Source organism: Calidris pugnax, unplaced genomic scaffold (genome assembly GCF_001431845.1).
Source record: "Calidris pugnax isolate Ruff unplaced genomic scaffold, ASM143184v1 scaffold17, whole genome shotgun sequence".
Lineage (NCBI taxonomy): Eukaryota > Metazoa > Chordata > Aves > Charadriiformes > Scolopacidae > Calidris > Calidris pugnax.
Genome location: NW_015090794.1, coordinates 1,628,836 through 1,642,884, shown reverse-complemented (window position 1 = coordinate 1,642,884; position 14,049 = coordinate 1,628,836). Strand labels below are relative to the sequence as shown.

General features: G+C 44.8%; 1 protein-coding gene across 1 annotated transcript in view; it reads left to right on the top strand.

Moving 5' to 3' along the window:
* CACNA1H (calcium channel, voltage-dependent, T type, alpha 1H subunit) overlaps positions 1-14,049 on the top strand; it is a 150,267-nt gene that overhangs the window by 91,374 nt on the left and 44,844 nt on the right. The window contains exons 9-14 of the mRNA XM_014936167.1: positions 2,125-2,276; positions 3,298-3,483; positions 4,156-4,273; positions 5,899-6,054; positions 10,439-10,529; positions 12,695-12,903. Coding sequence (XP_014791653.1) covers positions 2,125-2,276; positions 3,298-3,483; positions 4,156-4,273; positions 5,899-6,054; positions 10,439-10,529; positions 12,695-12,903 — 912 coding nt within the window. The remainder of the gene's footprint in view (positions 1-2,124; positions 2,277-3,297; positions 3,484-4,155; positions 4,274-5,898; positions 6,055-10,438; positions 10,530-12,694; positions 12,904-14,049) is intronic.

Genomic DNA, 14,049 nt, shown 5'->3' with positions numbered 1-14,049 from the left:
GGCTGAGGGGAGACTGAACACAATGGCCACACGCTGCTCCTGACAAATACCTCGAGGACACTGCAAGCGTGGTGTCCCGTCACCACTGTGGCTTACAGCAGGACAGGCGCCTGGCAGCCCATGGGGCTATTTCAGGCTCAATCTCTGCTGGGGGAGCTGGTTAGATGCCATCTTAGAGCAGTCCTTTTCTTCAGCTGTGTTTTCACTGCAAAGGGAAGGTTTTTGCCCGGATTGTTTTGGCATCGTCGGGGAAGGTAAAAAAAAAAAAAAGGGTAGATTTAGATCAGATATTAGGAAGAAATTCTTTACTGTGAGGGTGGTGAGACACTGGAACAGGTTGCCCAGGGAAGTTGTGGATGCCCCATCCCTGGAGGGGTTCAAGGCCAGGCTGGATGGGGCTTTGAGCAACCTGATCTGGTGGGAGGTGTCCCTGCCCAGGGCAGGGGGTTGGAACTTGATGATCTTTAAGGACCCTTCCAAACCATCCTATAAAGGAAACAGCACGGATGAGTGCTGAGTGATGTTAGGGAAGGAATGGCAATCCTTGCAGTGACGAGGGCAGCCCTGTGATCATTTCAGGTGCCCTGTGCAGCCATCTGGGCCACCCCTTGCTAGAGACTAAAGAACTGAAAATTGCACAGTCCTTCCGCTGGTGTCCCTTCGTAATTAGTGTATATGGCTTATAATCATGAGAACTCAGGCTCTTAGTGCTCTTTCTCTTGGATAAATGGTTGAGTGAAAGACAGTCTATTGCATAAAGTAATTTAGTCTATGAATGATGGTTCATTAGCAGCCCACAGGCTGTCGCTGCCTATAGTAGAGGGTGTGTGGGCTCTTCCTACATCCGAGTTAACTCCTTCACCCTCTCATTCAATTGCCAAGGACTGAGTTTGCAGAGTGTGGGGTTGGTTAGTGTCACAGTATTACAATGGTCTTCTCCCTTTGGAGCCTCAAATAACACAGCAACATCCCCAAGAAACTGCCAGCTTTTAACATAGTGTCTAATGACGGATGGGGAATAAAAGAAGCTATTATCAGTCAGGAGATGAGTCAGATATGAAAATAACACCTTTTTCTAGACAATATTATTACACTGAGGAAATGAAAAAGACTCATTTTCTTTTGCGAAGGAACACCTTGAGCATTAGAAATGCGCATTGCAGAGCCTAGTGCTGTTTGAGGGAGTAGCTCCAGTAAGTGAGCAAACCCCATCCCACCTTTGGCATCAGTCCCTGCTGTGCCACATTTTGGAGCCTGGGTGCTGGGCAGACGTTGCTGTGCCTTCCAGGAAAGGAACATCTAAGGCTGTGTCTGAAAGCAAGATTGTAGCCTGAGGTAATTTGGTGCTGGTGATAGGGGAGGCGCGCGGAAAAATCAGTTCTTGGATTTAAGCTTCATGCAGACTTGTAGGCTCAGAGGAACCCACGCTGATCCTGGAGGCAATCCTGACACTCAGGGCCATGCTGCTGTCATTTTAACAATATCTGCTGTACGTTATTAACCAGGACTTCAGAAGGAAAAATCTTCATGGGTTTTCTGGGGGACAATTTCCAAAGGGAGATAAATATCTCAAGGGAGATAAAACTGTTGATCCTACTGACTTTCACTGGTATTTTTTATCTAATTCTCTTAAGAGATCTCTGCAAGAAAAAGTGCTTTGTTTGTATGTGAGTAGGGCTATGCTGTGTTGACAGTGCTCTTGCTTTGGATGTAGCATTATCCATAAAGCTCTCTTGGGGTTAGTGTAATAAAAACAGCCTGACCAATACAGGAGCAGATAGAAGCTCTACAAGCCGTGCTAGCCACTCACCTTGATAATTGTATCTTTCAGCAGTGAACAAGTCGTCTCCTTTGCATAGCTTTAGTTCAGGCTCAATTGTTCTGCAACTGCTCCAGAAATGGGCTGGGATTCTGTGTTTCCAGTAAGACACACAGGGACTGTCTATGAGATACGTCTGCTGTTCCTCTCAGATGCTTACCTGCCTTCTTGGCTCTCCAGAAGGAACATGAGAAGATGTAGCATTTGTGCATCATTAGCACAAATCCCAGAGCGGGAGGAACATAACAGCCTTTAGCCATTTCCTCTGTGCAAGCATTTGACCATGTTGCTTTTTTGCCCTGTAGCCAGACGAGTTAACCAACGCCTTGGAGATCAGTAACATCGTCTTCACAAGCATGTTTGCCCTGGAGATGCTCCTGAAACTCCTTGCCTTTGGCCTCTTCGGCTACATCAAGAACCCGTACAACATCTTTGATGGGATCATAGTTGTCATCAGGTCACTGCCATTTCTTTCTCCACTGTGGCTTTTCTGCCGAGGGCTCAGACCCTTTGGGGAGTGGGATGGGGAACAGGAATGACGTGGCATGCATTAATCCAGGGCTCGCTGGATATGATGGGCTATAATTATGCTGGCCTTTTAGATTCCTGTCATTAGAAGGGCCGTCCAAAGTAAATGGACCTGGCAGATGGAGAACAAGGTCTATTTACGCCACACATCTGGCACTGTGGTCAATTTTCCATTGAAGTGGAGAATGGCTGGTCCTGGGAAAGGAGTACTGTGAGTGTCCATATCCCAGCAGCATGGCCTCCTTCTCCTGAATCAACAAGTAACTCAGATCAGGGCAGGGCCAGCAGGAGATTAAGAGAGGGTACTGATCTGTTGTCCTCTCCCAGGGCAACACTATCTCAGCTTAAACTGGGGATGTCACAACTTGTGTGTGAGAAGCTTGTACAGCACCTCTCTGTACTGGGATTCTTTCTAGCAGTGCTGCTGACCCCTCAATCAGTAATTTGGGGCAGAGAAGTCAAGGCAGACACAGAAGGTGTAAACCAGGATAGTGCTTTTGGCTTCAGCTGGCCCATCCCTTTGATTCGGAAAAGTGAGGAGCAATAGAGGCCAGAACAAAGGCCAGTGTTTGGCCTGATCAAACCAGCCCACCCCATCAAAAATAAATCCCTCTGGATATTGGCTTGTACAAAATTGTGATCCACATTTTGTGGCCAGGCTTGTGACTGATTGTACCGATGCAGACTAGCAGGAGACATGCTGTGTTGTGAAGAGCCACAGAGAGCGAGGAAATTAAAAAATCAGGAAGCCAGCTATTAAGGATATAGTTTGTGCATGACTATGTGTGTCTGCACAACTGGGAAGTGAAGGTGTTTTTCAGAAGCAAGAAAGTAGCAGGCAAATAAACTACTCCTTTAGGTCTTCAATGGTGTGATATCCTGTAAGAAACCAGCTGCTCAGGGCTTTCACATTCCTGCTGTTTACAGTTCTTCTCCTGATGTTCCTGCAGTGTCTGGGAGATCATTGGCCAGTCGGATGGAGGCCTCTCTGTCCTACGAACTTTTCGGCTGCTCCGGGTGCTGAAGCTGGTGCGTTTCATGCCTGCCCTCCGTCGCCAGCTCGTGGTCCTGATGAAGACAATGGACAATGTAGCCACCTTCTGCATGTTACTCATGCTCTTCATCTTTATCTTCAGGTACCAGAGGCTGCAGCTCTTATTTGATTAATTGCTCAGCTTGCTTAAGTGATATGTACATTAGAATAACGAGACACTGCACTTTCTAGGCTGCCTACATGATAGAAGTGCTCACAATAGACTGAAAAGCAGACACTTGACAGACTATTTACCTCTTTTCGGTCTCAGTTTTTCATGCAGTACTGTAATTCTGTAGATGAATGAAGTACACAAACAGGCAACAATTGCTCTGGAGTTCCTGGGAGGCTTGTTTAGCTGTGTCTCAGGAAGCTGTCAGTAACTGGACGTTACCAGTGTTGTATTTGAGATGGGGGTTGTACAGGCTCCAATACTTCTGCCTGTTTGACCTTGTAACGCTCCTCAGGACCCTATTCTTGGAAACCAGATGGAGTAGCGAGCTGGCGATATGGTCTGTTATTTTCTAGACAAAGGAGATCCCTCATTTGACTTCAGTGTAGGCAATTTTAATGAAACATGACACAGAAGATCTAAACGGCAGGGTCTGATCAGTGATCATGTCAGTGGTAGAGCAGGGCCCTTTGTCCTGGGAGACACCACTGGCACACAAAACACCGGGCAGGAAAACTGTCCCAAAATTCACTTCAGTCCTCCCTGCAACCATATTTCACACAATAATATGTTTCTTTCATCTCTCTTTTTTCCCCACTCTAGCATTCTCGGCATGCATCTTTTTGGATGCAAGTTCAGCCTGAAAACAGATACAGGAGACACAGTTCCAGATAGAAAGAATTTTGATTCCTTACTTTGGGCCATTGTGACCGTATTTCAGGTAAGCTCTCGATCCTCTGGGAGGTTTTAATGTAGACCAACTGGACAAGTTATTTCACTTCTTTTAAAGAAACTATTCCAGTAGGTGTCAAATTTGGACTGAAACGGTACTGTAGAGTTATTAGGGCAAAGTGATTGTGTTTCCAATTTCTGGTTTCTATGAGCCCTGATAGAGAAGCAATCTACAGTGCATATCTGTTGGCAGTAAAGTCTAAGAAGGCTGTGAAATCCACCTTTATTTTCCTTTCATATAGTCAGTAAAATGAAGACACACAGTCTACAGCCCATTCTGCTCCTGTTCTGTAGATCTCTGTCTCCTTACTTGCCTTCACTGTCCGAAAAATGCACTTTGCAAATAATTTCATTTAGCTGGGAGTGACAAATACTGGTACAAATCAGAGCTGGAGTTTCTGGCTCTATATGCTGAGAAAGTCTTTATATAAAACCTTGTGTTTCCTCTACCGACAAGATCTGTTATGTGCTTGAAATTACTGGCATATTCCACAATGGAGCAATACGCTGCTATTTCCAGGGCATTCTAAACATAGAGATTAGTCTTTTCTGTTTAAAAGCTCAGTCTCCAAGTAGACTCCAAGTGGAGCATGGTGTAAACAATGTTAAGCCAAGTTTCTAGTGCGGAGTAGGTGTTCACCACAGGATCATTCAAAGTACAAACCCATCTAGAGTCTTCACTGAAGAATGTGAAGAACTTCTTTGAAAGTTTCCCGTCTTACAAAGGAGCAAGGAGAAATCAGCGTTAGTCTCACAGGTTAATATTTCTCTGTTACCAACATAAATAGAGATTTCTGCATTTATTCTGACAAACCCTTGGGAAATAGAGTTGGCACAGAGCACAAGGGCTCAGCCCAAGATCCCATGAAGGTTAATGAGTGGCATGGCTCAGTGCAGCTGACTGTGTTCCTATCCCCAAAGCTACTTTGTTTTTAGGAGGGTTAGAGGCCATTTTCATTAAGCATTAATTAACGGGGAGCATGAATCTGTCATTCATTTTTCATAGACCCCTGGATTTTTGAGCTCCAGGAAAGCTGTGAGAGTCGGAATCCCTGTGGAAAGTCCCTTGGAGCAAGGCTTTGCAAAGATGTGGTGTTTTTTTTTTCCCCAGCTTGTTAGTGCTTTTACCTAATGGAAACCACTTTGCTTCCCTGAGTTTCTTGAGCCACCCCATGTCATTTATCTCATCAAATATCATGTCCCTTACCCCTTCCTTCAGCTCCAAATGCCTTACAGAGAGCAACCTGAAAAGGAGATGACACCTCTGGCCTCAGGTCTGTTATCTTCTGATGGTTATCAAAGGAGGTAATACCGCCACCAAATAACAGGATTCCTTTATGTTACTGTATCTAGAATCTGAACGAGTCATCTCTATGGGCAGCGTTGTCCTAGATCTTCCTGCAGACAGGGGAGGTTTGGCCAGGAGAGAGCTCTCGCATGTGAAGATCTAAATAAAGGAATGTTTTGCTATCTCATCTCATGAGACCTGCGAATGATTACACTCCGAAAAGGTCAAAAGGAGAGGAAGAAATGGATGAGTCAGTATTTGAATGTAGCTGCTGTGCGTGACAGGAGTGGAGTAATTAGAGAGTCTTCCCCTTCACCTCTCTGCAGATCCTCACTCAAGAGGACTGGAACGTGGTCCTGTACAATGGGATGGCATCTACATCCTCATGGGCAGCACTCTACTTTGTGGCCCTGATGACCTTCGGCAATTATGTGCTCTTCAACCTTCTTGTTGCCATTCTGGTAGAAGGCTTCCAGGCAGAGGTAAGAGATCTGAGCAGAGGGAGGGAGAAAACCGAGAAGCATGTGTAGACAAGAGTATAGGGATGAATCCATGTCAGTGCAAACATCTAGCCATGCAAGCAGCCCTAAACTAAGAGAGTATAGATGAGCTGGGTTGGGCATGTGAGGCTCTTGTGAATCTGTCTTTGCAAATATGGCAGATTATTATTATTATGGGAGTTGGGAGACCAACACTTTGGTTCATCTGCTGCAGGGTCTCTTGTATGACCCAGAGGAAATAATTTAGGGTGGATTTAATTCACCTCATCTCCTGTATGTCCTATGTTTTGTGTTTCTTTATGGTGGGCTTCAAGCCTTCAATGTATCTAGCCAACGCTAGTGGTGGGGACCAGGAAGGATGGAATTGACTCTCAATCCAGGCCTTTCCTTGTGACTCTCTCCTTTATGTGTTATTTGAGGCTAATAGCACAGCTGTTCAAAAGCTGTGTTGCAAGGTTACAAACATTAAATTTTGAGATACTTAGGATGATGTAGGACATGTGAATGCTAAAGAGATTTTTCCCTACACCTGAAAATAATGTCTGTATCAGGTCAACGAGCAGGGAATTGATGATAAACTGCAGGCATCTCATCTCATCTCACATGGAAAGGATTAGAAAAATTATTTTGTTTCTCAGTCAAAAGTGATATGCAGTGTCCTGGTCTGAACTAGGCAGGACAATCCTGTGCAGACAATCCTGGACCACATGATCTGGAGCAGCAGGCCACACTGGTGTGAGTGGTGTAAGTAGTATAGTATGGGTGTGACTCGGGGGCTCTGGCAGCCTTCTAAGTGTTCCTCCTCCTTGGCAAGTCCGCTCCAGATCTGCTTTCAGCATCCTGAGAGCGTGAAACCACCATTCCCTGCCTGATCCTGCTCTTCTCCATCTTCCTTTCAGATCACAGCAAGTCCATTTGGAGGAGATTTTAAGTGAGGATGATCTGTTTCAGTTATAAATATAATGATGTATGTGCACATATATATTACCCAGAAAAAAAATTACTTTTTTTAAAAGTCCTAGGGCAAATAGAAATGATTTTGAGACCTACCAAAAATCATCCATTCCCAGTTAAAGCTAAGAATTGTGGCATTGAAAGGGCTTACATCATGCTTTGGGATTTTTTAATTATTACATTTTTTTATTTCTGCAACCATCAAGAAGGGAGAGTTTACTTAGCACTGAATTGGCTTCAGAGACACATAGACTCGGAAGGGAAATGAGAAAATGGCTTCAGTTTTCACCACCTTTCCCAAGGGAAAAAGGAGAAGGAAATTATTTTTATAGGGGTGGTGGGTTTTTTTCCACTTTTCATTTTTTCCCCAGAAATGGTATCATGTTCTCATTTGCCATGTTTAGATCACTCTCAGACGAACCACTGACCATGGAATATCATTGAAATATTCATGGACAAAAAATTCCCTTTCCTCAAGCCAGCACAGCCACATTTCAAGGCTGTCTGTATAGATTCATTATTAAAACATCCCTCCTAGCTTCCTTGCAGCACTGGCAGAGGAAAATTAATTGAAACAACAGAATCCAAGCCCCAGTTTGGAAAAAAACAACCCTGATCTACATTGCTTAGGGCTGTTTCATGGATCTTGAGGGTGATGAGTGCCACCTGCACACACAGAGAAGATGTAAGTAGTCCAGCTCATCGCTTTCAAAACGAACAGCTCAGCACTGCATTGGTGGGCATCTTGATGTCTTGTACAGTGGAGCCCATTCCCTGAAGATCCAATACTGTTAATCAAGAAGAGCAAGAAGGTCCGTTTCCAAAAATAAGCCTATACTCCGTGTCTCAGTGACTAGAACTCATGCTGACGCTTTATTTCCAAATTCACGTAGTTTTCTCAGCATCAGCAATCTCAGCATCTCCTGGCTGTGCTCTGGATACTGTAACACCTTTGCCATATTCCTGTTCTAGTGCAACCTAGGTACTGTTGGACAGAAGGAACCAATACAGTTGGCAACATGGTAGCTCAGAGGATTCGGTGGCCAGGTGTGTCAGATATCCTCAGATTTCACCAAGTAGCAAATCTGGGTGGAAAAAGAAGACATGCCAGCGAAACCCAAACAGATGACAGCCCAACTGCAAACTGCTCCTGCTCAAGCAGTCTTGCTTTTAGGCGCAGAGAGCCTTTGTACAGCAGTGTGCATCCTTTGTTACTGATTGTTTTAAGGCAGAAGAAACTTTCCTCCACTCGGCAACCTGGCAGCTTGCAGGTACCTTTGCACGGTACCGATCCCATTTCTTACCTGCCCTCTTGGAGGCTGAATCACCTGCTGATGTGACGCCAGCAATGGGCAGCCTCATGCAATGCTCTCTGAGTGCATGATTACAGACCCAGCCCAACAGCTGTCATTTTCTTGCTCAGGCTTAATGGCTCCTTTCGGAGCTGTTACGGACCAGGATTTAAAAGTGTGTAAGGAGTAGTTTTCGAAGCTTGTATTATTCACTCAGTACTGCCTCAGAAAAGGCCAGCATTTCAACCACAGGCCTGGCATTTGCAGGGCACATTTTGCTCTCCACTTCCATTTATTATAAATCCTGACATTAAGCCTATGGGCTTGTCAGTTGTCTCATAATGAGGTATTAGCTGTGTTACAGAAAACCCTTCTCAGGGCTCTATTTCAGCTACCAGGGCTCAATTCGAGTCTTGTACTTATAAATACATAACTTAACTCTGGTTGTAAACCAACAATGTTTGCAGTCTCCTTGGACAACTCCCAGGAAGAAGTATCAGCGGAGCTGGGTTTTCTTTTGTCATCCCTGGTTCTGTTGGTACGTTGGAAATACGGCAGAAGTTCTTGTTTTGACCCCTTTGACTTTGTCCTCTTACAGAGCAATGCTCTTGGCACTTACACAAGACACTGACGTGCCCTTCTGCCTTTGCTCAGGTGTTTCTTTTACCTAGATGGAGAGTGACTCCTGGGAGACTTGTGCAGCTAAGAGGGTGACATTAGAGCTTCTCTAAGCTCTGAACCATCTGCAGCATTTCAGCAAGGACACTAAAAATTGTACTGTGAATCACAGTACATAGTCTCAGCTTGATCTCAGGTTCCTATCTGCCCTTGGAGCAAGTTTGGCAGGAATATCCCTACGAGAGAATAGGCTTAAATGGCCACCAACCCATTTTTAGTGCGTTTGTGCTCAGGAGAAGCAGCCAGACTTCAAACAGGACTATAATTGCATATTTGTGCTCACATTGTTCCCATGTTATTTTGAAATCTACCCAAGAGCTGCTCTGGAGAAGCAGACAAACCTTCCAAAATTATGCAAATCTTTCATCTACTCTGTGCTAGTGCTTCTGCTGCAAAACACAGAAGATGAATAAGGGAGCTTAAACCTTTCAGTCATTCTGTCTGTTTGGCTACACCAGTTAGCAATACATCACAGGTGAAATTAAGTTCACTGCCACTTCAGCCACCATGTCTCTAGAAACCACGGTAATTTGTTCAGGCATCAGTTAAGGAATTGTGCTCCTTTTTCTGGGATCAGCTGCTTTAATCCAACCTTTTGCTACCAATTTGAGCAGCTTTTCTGCAGTCTTGATGGACCAAGCCAGAGTCATGCCAGCAGCCGGCTGGAATCTGTCCTCTCTGCAGCCCTCCACCAGCAGAGGAGAACCTGACAAAAGCTTTTCTGTCCCATTATTTAGGCTGATCATTTATGGTAGCAGAGGGAAAAATAACTGGACTTCCAGGAGGAAAGCCATTCTGAGCGCGGTTGGCTGTTCTCTGTCTGGAGATGATGCTGTGCTGCCAGGCAAGCTGGCCTCATTCCCTTCTGCTTCAGCTTTAATGCTGCCAAGAGATTCCCCACTACAATCTCGATTACCAACCAGCAAGAAGAAAGCAAATCAGGGATGGGTTTTCAGATCTAAGTCAAATTTACAGTGCTGTCAAATAAAGAAGAAAAACCCTTCGACATGCTTTGACATCAAAACCTAAGTGCTTTCAGCTGGGATCATGGAGAGTGCAAATATGGAACCCCACAATGCCAATTTTTCTTAGTCACTCCTCTGATTACAGCTGCACTTTCGTGTTCTCCCCTGGGATACACCATTCAGTGAGGCTTGGGCACAGTGTAGGAAACACAAGGACATTGCAGGAACAGTAGCCACAATGACAATATCATCCTTTCTGTCCAAGTACAAAAATCAATCAAAACAAGCAAAGGGTACTTAGCTGGGGTCATTCCCCAGGGCAGTGTCAGAGGAAATTTGGCATCCTGCCCTCCTAGTTCTTGGGGCCACACTTAAACTAACCACGGGGAGCTGGAGTATCTACTAAGTAATCTAAATGGCCTTTGTGCTAAAGTTTAAATTAATTGTTTCTGGTAATTACCCTTCTCCTCTCTGCAGGGCGATGCCAATAGGTCAGACACAGACGAGGACAAGACATCTGCCAACTTCGAAGATGATTTTGAGAAGATAAAAGACCTCAGAGCAACAGGTAGGGTTTTGTCTTGACATTTTCCTGGGAATCTGAGAGCTACAACTCTACTTCCGTGCTCATCTTTTCATAGAAACTTATGGGGGAAAGTGGAAGAATCCATTTTATTTGGCAATAATTTGATACCTATGTTAACAGAGCAGCTGTGCAAAGAGTGCTGGGAAAGCTAAATGAGCATTGAAATTTCCTTTAAACAGATGTTTTTCTAATTTGAACTATACTAGAATATTTAGATACATCTCATCATTTCTTCCGTAACATTACCACAGAATGGTTTGCTGACAGCAGTATTCTCACACTACTTCTCAGCAGCTTTTCAAATCAATCATGTTCTCATCTGTTCTTTTTGGTTTCTGACACAAACACATTTAGGTGAGGTTTGATTGATGGAAATGTTGCTGTTCATTTGGGTTACAGGAGAGGGCCTAGCAATTGATTGGAGGTAAGGCCACAATGTACTATTGTGCTATATACATGGAATCGTAGGTGACAACCTTCACTCTGTAGAGTTTGCAACCAGATAGGAGACAGAAAGGGATCATGACATATTTTAACAGAGTGAATAGCATGATGGTAAACAGGAGTCAGTTTAGTTCCTCTGTACTTTGAATCTTGGCTTGGTATCTTCTTGGGATTGCTTTAAATGCTTCTAAACCAGGATTCGTTTCAGCTAAGGAAATCATACTGATTGTGCTAAGCAGATGGAATTCAACTGAAGAAGGGGCAGAAGTAATTTGTTGGGGAAGCTGAGACAGAGCTGGATCACAGCAAGGTGATGGAGTTGCTCAGCTGCAGAATAAGCAACAAATTCCCAACACCAAGTGCGATCAAATGAATGTCCATTACAAATAGTTGGCAAGAAACCCACAGCACCAACTGTGAACCAGCTTTGCACCAACTATTTGCTGCACAGCTTCAAATAAGAAGAGAGTTCTAGGGAAAAGAAATAATGTCACTTCTTCTCAGGTAATACAGGAATAGAACACAGGGCTGAACTTGCCATCAGTCAAAGTCCATGAATAATTGTGTGTCTCCATAAGCCTCGTAGGTGCCAAACGGTGACTAAACAGCATAAGGACATTAACAATTCTATTACAGTGCCGTTGGTCTGTAAACAGATACACTGGCAAGAGGAATGTGTATTGCAGATTAGCAAATGTTGAGCTGGATCTTCCACTCCTCAAAGTGAATGGCAGTCTTCCCATGGACTTCAGTGGTGCAGAACAGGTTATTTGTGCAACAAAGCCAGCAACTAAACAGATGATACAATAGAAGCACACTGCATTACAAAAGCAGCCAGTGGAAGAAAAATAGCTGGAGTAATGCACTTGCTTGAATTTCTCACTGCAGACTTGTGCTTCTTTCCTGCTGGTCGCAGATGTTCCCATCCTTCCCACTTTTCAAGACTGATTCTGTGGTTATTAAACCAGAACCCATTAAGACCAGTAGTTCAGGAGCTAGTTCAACTTTAATTTTGTGTTTGAAATTAGGCTTTTGGTTTTGAGTAGGGCTGGAGGTGTTAGGCCTGGTTTGTCTTCAGTGTGAAGATGGTTTTTGCAGTCTGTACTTCCCATACAGCTAAAATAGATGCCTTCTGCAATCACTACAGAGATGTGCCACTAGATTTCTCTGTTACAAGAGGTTTACTCTTCTAGATGGGTAGATGTGTAAATGCAGCTTCCATTTCCTGTACCCTCAACAGATGTCTAAAGACAATGACTAATGTTTGCTTAGTGCCCTCCGCATGAAGGAACTTAGAGCACATCAGAACTGCATCAAAATCTCTGTGCAAGACTGTATGACAGGGAGAAGAGATTAACTTCCTAGGGTGAATTTAGCCAGTTCTCAGTGTCCTTTCCCTGAAAACTGTCTCAGTCCCCCAAAACTGTAACTCCACTCTCTGAGTCCCAAGAAACAGCGAATAAAAGAAGCTTTTTTTGGAGTGCAGTAAGTTCCAAGTCCAGGCAGGGCTGAAGGCCTCTTAAAAGGTTGTGACATTTGTCATGTGCCTTTCAACGCAGTGGGGGTGATCTTGTTGCTCACAACATTTCATCTCCGTTTGCCAGAGTTCCTAGAAGACCCAAGGAGCAATGTACATTTTGGGGAGTGCTTTCTGTAGCTGTAACTGAGTATTCAGCTCGTATTCTCTCTCCCCTTCTCTCCAGAGATGAAGATGTACTCACTTGCCGTCACCCCAAATGGACACCTGGAGGGCAGGGGAAGCATGCCACCTCCCATAATCATGCGCACCGCTGCCACACCGATGCCCACACCAAAGTGTTCCCCACACATGGATTCAGTGCACACTTTCGTGGACTCGAGGAGAGGGAGTAACGCCTCGCTAGACCCCCTGAGCTACGATCAGAAGTCCTTGGTAGGTTCCTATTGCTAACAACTCTCTTTGGGGTGCCTGCAAGCGGCGTAGGTGATATATGTGTGTGTGTGCACATATGTATGGGCACAAGCATTGCTGGAAAGTAAACAGGAGAGTGATAGAGGTGAGAAATACGTGGAAAGACAGGAGGAGAACAGAGTAAAGAGAGAGATATGAGTGGGTGTGCTATGCTGAGACAGAACAGTGGCAACAGTCAAGGCCAGTGAGTATATGAAGAGGGGAGACAGGAACGTGTTTTCCTGGCTAGTATCTGATTGGAAGTCCATGCCAAGCCATGTCACTGAAGAAATGCAAGCTGAGATAAGTCATAAGCTCATGCAATTATTCCAGCAAAACCCTCTGAGGAGGAGCAGGCATCTTTTCCCAACCACATTGGCCATTTTTTGGTATCTTGGAGAAGCTTTCAAGTGCTCCTGTGAGGATGAGGCCTGTTTCCCCCCAACAATGTTTTAGAGTTGCATCTTGAATCCCCCTTGTGTCATGGGAAATGAAGCATGTGTCCTTGCCAACACAGCAGCTGAGCTCCAGTTACAGTTACAGCAGCCCCACTGGTGGGGAAACAGAGCAAAGGAGGTATGAGCTGACGGATTGCCACCAGCCACAGCTCACGGAGCAGAGATCTGGCTGGAGCTGACTGCTTTGGCAACTGGTTGCATTTTGCCTGCAACACGGGAGCGGGAGGGCAGCTCTGTGAAAACAGGATGAGCAGAGTTAATAGACAAAGTGGATTTCTGCTGCTGCTTATCTATCCCATTCCTCTGCTCTGTAACTGCAATATCATGTTCAAATCAAGGCAGCGGACCGTGAAGGCGCTTCACACAGACACAGAGCCACTATCCCCTTTGGTAAGCTGCTTAGTCAAGGTAATGCTTTTGAAAAGAAAATAGAGATGACTGTTGTTTGCCTTGGGGTTTCATGGGATTGTGAGTTGCTGGAAAGGATTGTTCATCCTTTGAATCCTTTCTCTGAGAGCACATCAGTGCCACCAGCCAAAGGAAGATGAAGCAGTCAGAGGAGACATAGCCAGCACTGAGAAGGTTGAGAAGGAAGGCGGTTTGCCTCATTTTGTGCTGGGAGGAAGCCATGGAGGGAAGAGGAGTTTTCCTTCTAGCTTTTCTGCTCTGA